Below are 12,455 nucleotides of genomic sequence, written 5' to 3' on the forward strand. Positions count from 1 at the left end.
ATTCCAGGAACCACGCTAACATTTGAAAGGACTTTCAATCCTTGGTTTAGGGGAAATAATTAGATCCCAGCACTAAAGATGATCCATTGCACACTGGAAAATCTTTCAGTAGCAAGGAATTGCTTGTATTCTACACAGCTGGCAGTGAGATACACAGGCATGAGGCCCATGTGATCACATCTGGTTATAGCCATTTTCTGGGACAATTACCTCATTAGATGTGACCAATTAAGTTAGTCCTGTGTTATTATCTATTCTAAAATAATTCTCACCACTACTCCTGAGCCCTCTTCTAAGGCTTTCTGACCTGCTTTCCAGAGATTGCGACTGGTGATCCCTGGAAGAAGGGCTTTGGAGTCTCAGAAGAGTATGTGGTAGCCACTGGCTCTGCCTGGCCAGCTGAGCAGCACAAACCTCAACACACCAGTAAAATCAGGGACTCAGAGTAGCACACACACATGCAGGAAAAGTACCTTCTTTTCCCCGCTTTGCAACTTTCTCAGATCACCTTGCCTCATTGCCTCATTGCCTCTTTTCTGTGTTTTACTTCCCTGCACAATAGCCATTAGCTCCTGACACCACTGGTTGTCCTCAGAGGAGCCCACAGGCCTCTTTTCTGGGCTCACATGCATGTCTAGTTGGGATGGTTTCAGGCAGCCCTCCACAGAGATCTCGGGAGCAGTGTGAGACCTCCGCTCGGGGTTGCTGCTGTCCTCTCCAGTCTTTTGGAGCCAGCCTTGGCTGCCCGTGGTGTTGCTCTGCTCTGCAAGGATGCTTTTGGGGCTCCCACCTGCCCAGTGAGGGGAGTTAGAGTAGCTCACACTGCGAGAAGGGGAGCCAACAAACTTTTCTTCACTTTGCGGAGTGGCCTGATAGAAACTGCGAGTGGAGGACTGAGGCCTGGATGGGTAAGAGGGCAATGGGGATTTAATGGACCTGGGTGTTGAGGGGCCAGAGAGATGAGAATGGTGAAGGCTGACCGAGGGGGAAGGGCTGGCCGCAGCAGAAGGCGTAAGATAGTCAGAGCGAGAGAGGGATGCTTCAGGCGGAGGAGGCAATGGAGGAGTTATGGCGGGAGTGGTGCTAGGAGACACTCCCACGGTCAGGGCGATCCACTCTGATGTGATCGCCTGCACCTCTGGAGACAAGGCGCGGCGCGTGTAAGGCAAAGGCGGAGGAGTTGGTGTATGGAGCAGCTCAGAGCTGGCAGACTTGAAGGAGACAAAAGCAGAAGAGAAAAAGAAATGAACAAAAAATAATAAAGGAAAATACAAAACAACTAAGTGAAAGTGAAAGGGGAGAGAGTGAGAGGAGCAGATCTGTGACCAAGCACAGTGTGCAAGTCTTCCATGGACAGGTCCACCCTGGTGGAGAACACGCTGTCCACAGCTACTCCAACCACAGAGTCCAGCCCAAATACGTGTTGCCAGTATCTTTCTCCAGCCTTTGCCAGGACCCTAGACACACAGTGTCTTGTGGAAGACCCTTTATCTTTTACCATACCCTAAACCCTTCAGGGAGCAGCTGAAGCCACAATCCATGACGACAGCATGAAGCACCTGCAGTACTTCCCATACAAGGGCCCTCAGCAATTCACACTGTGGACCCAGTCAGAATTCACTGCTACAATGAATTTTGACTGAATCCAACTCTACAATGAGTAATGCCTGCTCCTCAATAAACTTACATTACTGAAGCTGTGGAAGAGAAAGGGATCAAAAGAGCTAAATGTGGCTATTCGGTATTTGGATGATTAAAGCAAGCTCTATGTTTAGAAAGGCAGAACACAGGACAAAATTCTGGGCTCGGCTGTCACCACTAGCAACATCAGTGAGATCAACAACATTAGCACTTACTGGAGTGTTTCTCAGTTAGGCATGCAGCCTTGCTGAGTTAGGCCAAAAGGCAGGGAAGAAAACAGCTCTACTGAAGGGGAATCAAAAGAATAGCAGAGGAAACCAAAAAAGGTGGATACAATCCCTTACATCAAAAGGATAAGCTTGCAGAGAGCTAGTGGCACACAGGTCACAGTTACAGAGAGACTGCCAAGCCCAAACAGAGTAAAGCTCAGCTGGGGTTCCCTTTGACAGGGAAGCTTGAAAAAGCAAAACGTTTCTCCTCTTTATGGAGGAATAAAATAAATAAATAAATAAATAAATAAAAATAAAGAATAAAAGCACTCCTTTTAGGGAAGATCCCAGAGAGACACCAGACATGAGCCATGGCAGCATCTCCATCCATTCTGTACCATATTTCCCTTCCTCCTGATCCTAGTTCTCTGATGTCTGCAGTCTTGACCTAAGAATGACCTTGCTTTGGTCCTGTGGGTGAGAGAGGGGATGTACCAGCACCTCACAGCCCCCACTTAGACACATATGCTGACCTTGAAGGATGAGTATTTGCATGATGAGAGCAAAATAAAAGGATTTAGAGACTCGCTGCCTCCCCAATATGTTTTCCACAGCAAACATTCTGGGATTCCCATATTCCCCATACAATTATCTGCTGCCATGTTGATTTCTGGTTTGAGCTGCAATATGGCTTGAAGTGAATGAGAGTCATGAAAGATCCCAGACTGGCCCACTCTAAAAATCCAACTTCACTTAGCACCAAGTGCAATTAACACAGGCCACCATCCTGATTCTGTACCCTAAAACCGTGGTCCTGACCTGGAATAACTAGGAGTAAGTGCATGGCCTGTTTCAAGCTGGTTGTGATAAACTGAGTGACTCAACATACTATAATGTTCCACAAGGCTCTCTTAATAAGCATCACAAAAAAATCACTCAGCATTTTGGAGGTGTGTAAAGTACAAACACCACCCAGCAGAAACTGGGTCACCAATTCATCTTATCTCTGGCAGTAAAATTCATTCAGAGGGCTATGAACTGTAGCCCTTTCTCCCTGACCTGAATTCAAGCTACATATCACAGGTGAAAAGCTGAGTCTCCAAATCCCCAAATGACCCAGCCATTAACCTTTCTGGTAAATGAAGCATGACCTTCCCCTGCAGTTGCAGCATACTGCAGGGAGCACATGGTTTTACTGCACAAAACACTAGTGTTAGCAAGAGCTTCTCTCAGCTATTATTTCTTGCACAGCAATGGCAACATCCCACAGTTCTGCAAGGTGCAGTAACTGGCTGCATTTAATCCAAATACCTGTGGAGAAGCTGTCACGCTGCGGTTAGGGGAGAGGGACATTGGTGGGTCAGGATAATCGATGGCATTCTTGACCACAGGCCGTTTGAGCACTTCCACGTAAGTGACAGGGAAGATGCCCTGACGATTGGTGCCAGAGATTTTTCCTTCATACCAATTCTCATCCACACGTCGAATCAATGTGATTCTTTCACCCTGTGGGAAGAAACGGCAATATATGTCATAATTTCAAAGCATATGAAGTCTCGAATCTTGCTGTATCTGATTTAAAACAATCTGCGGCTCACAGCCTCCCTTATTCCCCAGTTACGTCGTCCAAAACCCGATCTCTGGGTGGGAATGATTTTTTTCCATTCAGAGAATGAGAAAATGCAGAGATTCTGGTACTGTTTTGGGCTATCTCTGAACTCAAGCGGGGAACAGTTATGCTCATCTCACATTTTCAAGACCATATTTGCTAGATCCAGTTAAAAAAAAATGAAAACTAGACTATTCAGTCTGACAGTGAGACCATTAGGGGTATGAAGTGTACAGGGATTAAGCACAGGTCTGCAATTTAAACTAGCTCTCCTATTCTGCTGACAAATTAAGTGACTTCAAGATCCTTAATATAAACTACAAGCCCCACTTAAAATTAAAAGAGAAGGCAGACAATATCTAATCTGAACATCAAAAAAAAAAAAAAAAAATCAACAAGCTGGTTGAGATGAAAAAATGCTGCTGTTGCTCAATCTAAACATATCTGATTTTGCTTAGAACAGCCATTACCCAAAACCCATTCCTATTCTTTGTCTCTGCAGTCAGAGGCCTAGGCAGTCACTTCAACAGCACACAACGTCAGTCACCTCTGCTGAATGATTTTGCTTGTGGCACTAAGGAAGGGAACCCAGATTCCTTCTTTCCTGTGTCACCATTCTCACTCGACTATGTGCATTGCCACTGGAGAGGATCAGACTGGAGACACTGTCACCAAATACATAACTTGCCTTGCAGTGCCAGACTTCCAGCACCGTACTCAAACCACCTTCTCAGCTCGCTCTAAGGAAGCAACCAGCACTGCTTAAGCCAGTCTGTCTGCAAAACTCTTATTGTAATGCACTATGTAAAAGCTATGGGGTAAATACAGGGGTCATGAGAAGGAACCCTTCCTGATTGAGATGCTCAGGAAAAAAGTGTTTATCTTATTAGAGCCTTCATTCGGAAATGCTGCAAGCTACCAGTGTTAACAGACTTCAGCATTTGTCTGGATTCAGTTCAGCTCACTAACAGTCCTACCTTTCTGAAGGACATTTCCACTTGCGTATCCCCGTTGAAATTGAACTTAGCAACAGCATCTCCATATTCCAATACCTGCAGTGGTGCTGACTTTTTGGGCTGAGCTTTTTCAGCTGGCGGAAGTAGCTAGAACAAACAAACAAAATCAAATGAGGGACAGGCAAAAAGCCCATAAACTGACCACTGCCAGAAAAAGAGTAGGCAAAAAACCCCACTTCCAAGGGAAGCAGCTACCTCTATGTATGATCGTGGGAAGATGCCAACTCTACCATGGTGTTCACCTTCATACCAGTTCTGGTCAATCTGCTTGTAAATGTAAACAATATCTCCTTTTTGCAGAGGAAGCTCCCTGTTAACAACACAAGTGATTAACGAATGGCACACATTCATCAGAATTTCACTGGAGGACAGATGTGTCCTTTATATGTCTGGCACTTCCCAGGTACCAAGAAATTTGTATTAGCCCTACTGATACAAATTACGCTCTATCTAAAGTGAAAGCCCTGTGATGAGAATCACCCTTTTCACAACATGATGTGCAGTGGCTCTCTTGCTCTTTAGGTGTCCTGTAAAAGAAGCAGTCCTAAGAGGGCCCCACTGACCATACACCCTCAAGCAGCAATGGGGGCAAATTCAAAGCCAAATTCATGCCACTATTTGCTTTCTATTTTGAATATGGTAGGAGGACAGAGGGCAGTGCTTGTGCTCCTGTTTTGAAAGAAGTTGTGTCATGGTTGTCTTCCAAAAATAAACATGACTTTAAGAGAAGGTAGTTCATTCGCTCAGTGCACCTTCTTACACATAAATCCTGTAAAGTTTAAAGTCAGCCAGCACTCGGGCAATCACTGACCTCACCTGGGCTAACAGTTAGGCAACCTAGAGTCTTCAGTGCTGAAATCATGAATGCCTGCAGCCTGAGGAACTCCTGCTGTGGGCAGCTTGTACTAGGCTCATACATCTACTACACGGATCCCCACAGGAAAAGAACCACTCCAGCCCATCCTACCGTGGCTTTCACGGGCTCTCCTTTACTCGTTTGGTACCTTGTTATGTTCTGCTCAAAGGACACAGCAGTTGCTCCTTACATTTGCTTGAGTTTTATTACAGGCCTTGGGTAGACGCTGTGCAAATCTTTATAAATTATCACCTATTAAACATATAATAAAATTTTCCCAGGACACTAGCACCTGATAGGAAAAACAGCAGGTCCTTCACTAAATTCTATTTGCCTTTCTTCCCCTGTTAAGCAATGCAATGTTAAAATGAGAGCCTCTCCAAGCTCACACAGGAGGGAAGGCCTTATAGGACTTCTGTTCACAGCAGTGTTTCCAAAAAAGAACAAGTAGAGCTTAGTGATTGATCATCAGAGGGGTCATAACAGAGCTCAAACGTACATCACTGTTCACACTACAAGCATTCCCTGCTATATCCACAGATATCAGGGAAGCAGTGACACCTCCAGATCTGTCCTCTTATAGGTCCCGATTCTGCAAAATATTGACTGAAGAGCCCACTTACATGCTTAAAATTAGGCATTTAATTCCCCTGCTGACTTTCAGCTATACTCAGTGAATTCAGTAAAAGGATGTTTCAAATCCATATTCTTCTGACCATTTTTATGTCAGATTTACATAGCAAGCTAGTGACTAATACAGTCCTTCCAACTCCTGAATTGGAGCACAACCAGGGATGTCACGCAGAGGAGTTCTTTCTGTCAACACAACAGCAGGGATAAAGACGTTGCCAACAGGCCTTATCCAGCCTGTTCTGCTTACAGGGCATGAGGAAAGATAGGAGCCAGCGGGTTCTCCCACAGCCCGACCAACCTTGAAGCAGAACACTTATTTGTTTCAGTGAAGAATGTGGGTTGCCACAAAACTCATATGGGATATAAATGCACTGAGAAAGAACATGGTCTTCCCAGAAGTCCTTCACAGGCTATGGCCTGCAAGATTTGCATTACTTTCCCTTGTCTTACTACGGACACCTTGCTTTGACTGAGATGCTGGAAAGACACCCCTAAAACATGAATCCAGTTGTACTACACTTCATAAATGTTGCATCCTGGGAGAAAAGACAGAGAAAAAATACTAAAGCCAGTCACAACGAGCTATACTCACTTCAGCGTCTGTGCTTTAAAGTCAAACTTGGCTCTAGCAGGTCTCATCTGAAGATTGAGAAAATCAACACATTAAAATAATAATTAGGTTTTCAACTTTCTTCTGAGGAAAAGCACTCAAATTCTTCTACAGCTAACATTAGTCTGGGGTTGAAATTAAATGCACGTATTCTGCTACAAGCATATTTGCAACTGGTACCACTGTCCAGATATGCTAGATGGGTCCTTCCCACCAGCACAAAAGTGCCAGCTTCTGGTATAATAGTAACTAGGAGCTCTAAAGAAAAGGGATTTAAAGTAGTAAACTTTTATATGTGCAAACCTTGCTGAACGCAACAACGGGGACTTTGTTTTGGCTTTGGGACCAAACTTCCCCTGACATGCGCATCAGAAGGCAATATTTCCTAGCTGGAAAAAAGCAGCAGGGTTTTATTTGATGCGGCACTTACTGGTTATTGCCTGGCCCTACTAAATCTTGCAAAAGGACCCAAATATTCTGTATCAATTGGTAGGAAAGAGACAAAGGTGAGGAGAAAGTATGAATAAATTAAGCAATCCGTCAAAAAATGTCTTCTGTGGCCATAAAACCAAAGAGGACTTGTTGGTAGCAGGCGCAGGCTTTAAAACTTGATGTATTCAGCTGATTTTTTAATGGCTCTAAAATATTCAAGTAATTTTTAAGCCATTAAGGTAATAAAGCATAAAAATTAGAAGTAGCTACATTTCCCTGGCACCAAACAATTTGAAAGCATTACATAAACAAAGAGCAGATAGATGTCCTCCGTTCACACGGAAACCACCTCCCCAATTCAGCCTCCTCTGGGTGAAACACAGCAGCAGTGAAGCACCACAGCAGCCATCCACAAGGCAGGGAATGGGCTTTGGCCAGGACAGCCGGCCTCACAACCCGCCCCAGCGCAAAGCGCCTTGGGCTCAAGGAAAAAGCCACCATCTCCTCCTTTGTCTCTTTCAGAAAGACTGATCATGTCGTACTCGGTGAAACATGCTGGGACGTACTCCAATGGTTTCTAGGAGACATTAAGCATCGTTCAAAACGAGAAGAAACAAGCTATTTCTACAAAAAACCGAGAGTCACATGGCCACGATCAACAAGACATGAAGTTTCTAAGCATAAGGCACAGACAAGACAACAACGTAGGAATATGATGCAGAGGATGTAAAATGCCTTTGATTCACTAAAAGTAGCTGATACTTAAAGACATGCATCACAGGTGTGCGCCAGCAATTCTCAGCAGGCATGCTTTAACATATGCAGCTTGGTATAGAGATATCAACTAATTTACCAGGCATAAGAGTCAAAGCAGTTCTAAATGAAGCCAGAATGGGAAAAGGGGAAGGGGGGAAAAAAACAAACAACATTCTCTGGAGAGCTAATGTCGGCCTAAAGCGTAACACTGTGAGAGGCAAATATTGCTTTGGGTCAAGCAGCAGACTGAGGTAACTAAAACAGACCTCTGACCCAGATTTCCTCTTTGCTGTATCGTCTATATTTAGGAGGTCCCCAAATCGCTCATTAGTGATAAACTGATGGTGCGTTGGAATAACCCCTGTGTGCCTTCTAGCTGCAATATCAGCTTCTTCTTGCTCACGTTTAAGCCGTCTCTGGTCCTCTAAAAGTTTCTGCCATAAAATTGCATAAAATGGGCAGTAAATCATCTAGTTTAGGGCATTTGACAGCTACCACAAACGTGACTTCAATAAAATTTCTGAGGTCCCAGCAAAAACCTGGGGCTTTACAGGAACATAACATACCAATTCTACTTGCTACACAACAACTCCTCTTTGATTTAGCAAGCGTAAGTATATATCTGTGGCATTTCTGATATCCAGCACATACAGTGGACCTGATCCAAAGCTTATGGAAGTTAACAGCGCTTTGGGTCAGGTCCTGAGAGTCTCTAAGATAAGGGGCAGATTTCTGATAATGCAGAGGGCTGATCCAAACCTCCTTTGGCCAACAAGGAGTTTCTCTCATTGACTTCCATGAGTTTTCTTGCTGGATTTTAGGGGTGAGGGGATTGTTAGCTGCTTCAAGGGAGAAGACAACAAAAATATAGTTTTACAGTGAAAAAAAAAAGAAATATTTTTTCAGCGAAAAATATAATTTTTAACATAGAAATTGGGTTTTATCATATTTCAAAGCACACACAAATATTTGAACAGAGAAGGATAATGTGCTTATTCACTGAAAATATCACTTTGTTTAATCTTCTGGTCTTTTCAGACAATGGAAATTAGCAGCTTCCTGGAAAGCAATTACTTTATAACTTCTTTAACTTAGATTTGATATAGTCAGTGCTGAAAAGACTACATAGCTTTAGTAATATTCCAGCTTATATATTTCAGTCAGCCATTTCAGAAGGGACTGTTACATTTTGTATTAAACGATTTAGGACATCATGAAGAATTCTAGTTTTCACTCAAGGAGAATTTCACATTTTCTGATAGCTTTAAATAGCTTTCATTGGCTATTCAAAACCTGAGACTCCCCACAAGAAAAATCAGTTCTGACCAGTTTGATTAATACTAACTCAAATGGCTTGCTTGGAGAGCAGTAACAACATACTCACTTACAGAACAACCGTTTCGTCTGTGAGACACTGATGTGTTGTATCACATCTTACACGTATCTCCAACCTTTATACATTCTTTATGGTCCTCATATACCATTTTTATGAAATTCAACTATCAGGTTCATTTGAAATAACAGATAAACTGAAACACACACAAATTACACAGCAAATCAGTGGCAGAGGTGTTACTAGGATTCAGACATACTAGTTCCAACTTGTTGCTCTAGCTTCCAATATATTTATTGTATGTGAAGCTGCTACTATTGTTCTCAGGCTATAAAAGAGCGCATTACCTCTTTATCATCATGGCGTCTGCGGATAATTTCTTCTGGAGTTTCCATGTAATCAACCGGTGCAAAATGCCTTGGTGATTCTGAATCTACTTTGAAACAACATAAGGAAGTTAAAATACAGATGGATTTATTTAGCATAACCAGAAAGGAAAAAAATAGGTATTTTTAAACAATTTGCTTCCATTACGGCAGCAAGAATTTTCAATTACTGTTGATCAAATTGCCAATCAAATGTTGATAATTTATCCATTTTCATTTTTTTCCCTTTTGGGCTGTACTTGTGAACAAAGATCAAAAAAAAAGGAGAAAATAAAGGTACGGGAAAGAATAAAAACATATAAGGACTTCGTGAAGAAAAGATTTGCTGCCATTAAAATAGGATTTAACATTTCATTGTTGAGAAAAGTTTAACACACACACACGCACACACAACTAGACCTTGAGAAACTGCTCCTTAAAGCAAATCATCTGGGTTTGTTTTATATTTCCAACAGTGCAAATGACATAGGACTAGAAGTATCTCATGTTGAGATTCTTGTATCCCAGGAGTTGCTTGAGAGACAAACTGCGCCTGATGTGTTTAGAAAGGCAGCGGAAATCGTTTCTCAGAAGTGCAGCTGTTAACAAGTCCTGAACATAAATTCTCAGCAAGACACGCAAAGGACGTTAGACATACTGGAAAAAAAGGAGAGTCAGGGGATGCAAAGGTGGGGAATAAAAATGCAGGGGTTGTGAAGAAAAGGGGAGGAGAAAGTAAAGCAAGAAGACAGATGAAGGGACACTGGTAAAGAACACAAAAAGCCACCTCCTAGGTGCGTGCCAAGTTCACTTTGCGGGTTGTTGTTTGTGTCCAAGCTGTGATAGGGAGCGTATGGAACAAGGTTGCCATTGTTAAAGGAATCAGGAGCACCAGCCCGGCCCATGAAGCTATCTCGGGTACATCCCCTCGTAGGGAAGTGGCTAAGCTTCTCCACAATGTCAAAGGAAGACAGGCGCTTTGGGGCTAGAGGCCTGCTTTTGAAGCACAGTCCGTGCTGAGAGTAGTGACTCTTGTCTCCTACGCTGCCCTGCACGGGGTCATGTGGGCTCTCGGGGCTGGGTGCTGATGGGGTTCCTGGGCAGTCCAGGGGTGGAGTTCTCCTGGAATGGTGGTGCAAGGGCTTTTTCAATCGGAAGGGGAGAGGGCTCATTAGGTAGACGTTTCTGGGGAGTGTGTGTCTGTCCCCATAGACATCCCCTTTGGAATCAGGGTTCCTGGAGGACTGCTGCTGCTCATGCCTTCGGATAGTAGTGAACCTGGTGTAGGAAGCTGGGCACGCGCCTTTGCATCTGTTGATTTTATATTTCTGAGGCCCATTGAGGTTGCTGTTGCTACTGCCGCTGTCATTGGATGCATTTGAGAGGAGATCTATCTCATCTGTGCAAGCTGAAAGTGTGTCCATAGGGATGGCATCACTGACATCTGAAGCTGTGTCCTCCACGTTGCTGCAGGAGTGGGAGGATTTATCTGCCAAGCTGGCAGCATCTTTTTCTTCTTGGTGGGGTTTTGGCAAATCCAGAACGGACTCTGCAGAGTAGGCAGAACTCAGACAAATTTTAGACTGAAAAGAAGTGGGGAATTTGCTTTGTCCAATGGAAAATTCAAGTGAGGGCATTGATCGGGATCTCTGGATCAGCTGCTCAAAGGCACTGATACGGGAGGAAACTGTGTCTTTGGGGATCTGCTCTGAATTCCCCTGGCTAAGACTGTGCTCCGTCCTGTCCTTTGCCTCATTCTCAAACTGAGATGCAATATCTCTCACGCTGCAGGAGGAGACTGCACCCAGATGGATCCTGGATCGGTTGATCTGGTGCATGTCTTTATACAGCATTGTAAACTCCATCCCACTCTTCCTGGAGGCAGGGAACAGGTAGCCTTTCCTGGAGTTGGTGCCATATTCCTGCAGGCTCATGGTACTGCCAGATTTGATGGCATACTCCTGCTTCGACTTCATCAGCATGTTTTCTATGCCTTCCCCTATGTCTACCATCAAAGCTTTTTTATTATCGAACAAAGTAATGGAGCTACGAAGGTTTTCGCAGCTTTGAGCTTTCTCATGAGACAGCAAGATACCCTTCTTGTCCTGCACAAGAGCAGGTGGAGCTGCTAGTTTGGGTTTGAATTTAGAAGGGAGGATTTCAGTAATGCAGGCTTTTGCAGCTGATAAGGGCTTCTTATGTTTACATGCGAGACCTAACATACCGGTATGACTAGCGTTAAAGGTTCGGCTATTAACTGAAGAGGGTGCAGTCATATGAGCATTCCCACCTTTACGATCCACTGGTAAGCATGCAGAATAAAATAAATACAACCTGTTAGCTTAAATGGTAGAAAGCTATTGACAGAGGAGAGAAAACATGCTTGGATTTCATAAAATGCACTTTAAAAAACAAGGTTCCAAAAAATAAAGGAAAGCAGGAAGACTGTGCACAACAAGCTACGCTTAAAGGAGTAGGTGAGGTGCTGCTAATGTTTCTAAAATGAGACGCATGGCCAGAAGCAGGCCTGGAGCACTTTGAAGGTACCATCCTAGAAAGTGCTGAGTATCCTCAGCTTCCAGAGAAGCTGTGGCACCATGGAGAAGGGCACCTCAACTCTGGGAAGGATCAGGGTGTTAGCAAGAATGCAGAGGCACTGACACTACAAAAATGGCTTACTACAAAGCTTGTAATTACACCTACTATGGTCTCACCACAATGCTTGCCAAACAGATTATTCCTGTGAGGGAGAAGAAAATCAAGGGCTGGTTGTGCTAGCACAAGCAGGGCTCATCAGCTGGCTTTTGCCTGCTTAGAGATTCCTCATACTAGTAATAAGCTGAGTGTTTTCCAGACAGTGTGGTTGGCCATGTTTATTTTAAAAACCAGGAAGTCAAATCAGGACATTCTTCAGGTCAGATCCAGTCTGGGTTCAGCTGTAACTACAGTTTTTTAGGTCTGTTTCTGATCTGAGTTCAAACTAAAATGTCAAAAT

General features: G+C 43.7%; 1 protein-coding gene across 28 annotated transcripts in view; it reads right to left on the bottom strand.

The window, feature by feature from the left end:
- Positions 1-12,455, bottom strand: part of SORBS1 (sorbin and SH3 domain containing 1) — a 121,012-nt gene that overhangs the window by 11,493 nt on the left and 97,064 nt on the right. For 17 of the 28 annotated variants that reach the window (XM_085312202.1, XM_085312201.1, XM_085312198.1 and 14 more), the window contains 7 exons: positions 9,443-9,531; positions 8,029-8,196; positions 6,557-6,603; positions 4,671-4,785; positions 4,437-4,562; positions 3,162-3,356; positions 474-1,211 (listed from right to left, as the gene is read on the bottom strand). In XM_085312202.1, the coding sequence (XP_085168328.1) occupies positions 474-1,211; positions 3,162-3,356; positions 4,437-4,562; positions 4,671-4,785; positions 6,557-6,603; positions 8,029-8,196; positions 9,443-9,531 (1,478 nt within the window). Of the gene's footprint in view, positions 1-473; positions 1,212-3,161; positions 3,357-4,436; positions 4,563-4,670; positions 4,786-6,556; positions 6,604-8,028; positions 8,197-9,442; positions 9,532-10,247; positions 11,763-12,455 lie in introns of all 28 variants that reach the window. The other 11 variants (XM_085312197.1, XM_085312224.1, XM_085312225.1 and 8 more) reach the window with 6 other exon arrangements.

The sequence above is a fragment of the Rhea americana genome, unplaced genomic scaffold, assembly GCF_003343005.1.
Source record: "Rhea americana isolate MKP2758 unplaced genomic scaffold, rheAme1 scaffold_36, whole genome shotgun sequence".
Classification (NCBI taxonomy): domain Eukaryota; kingdom Metazoa; phylum Chordata; class Aves; order Rheiformes; family Rheidae; genus Rhea; species Rhea americana.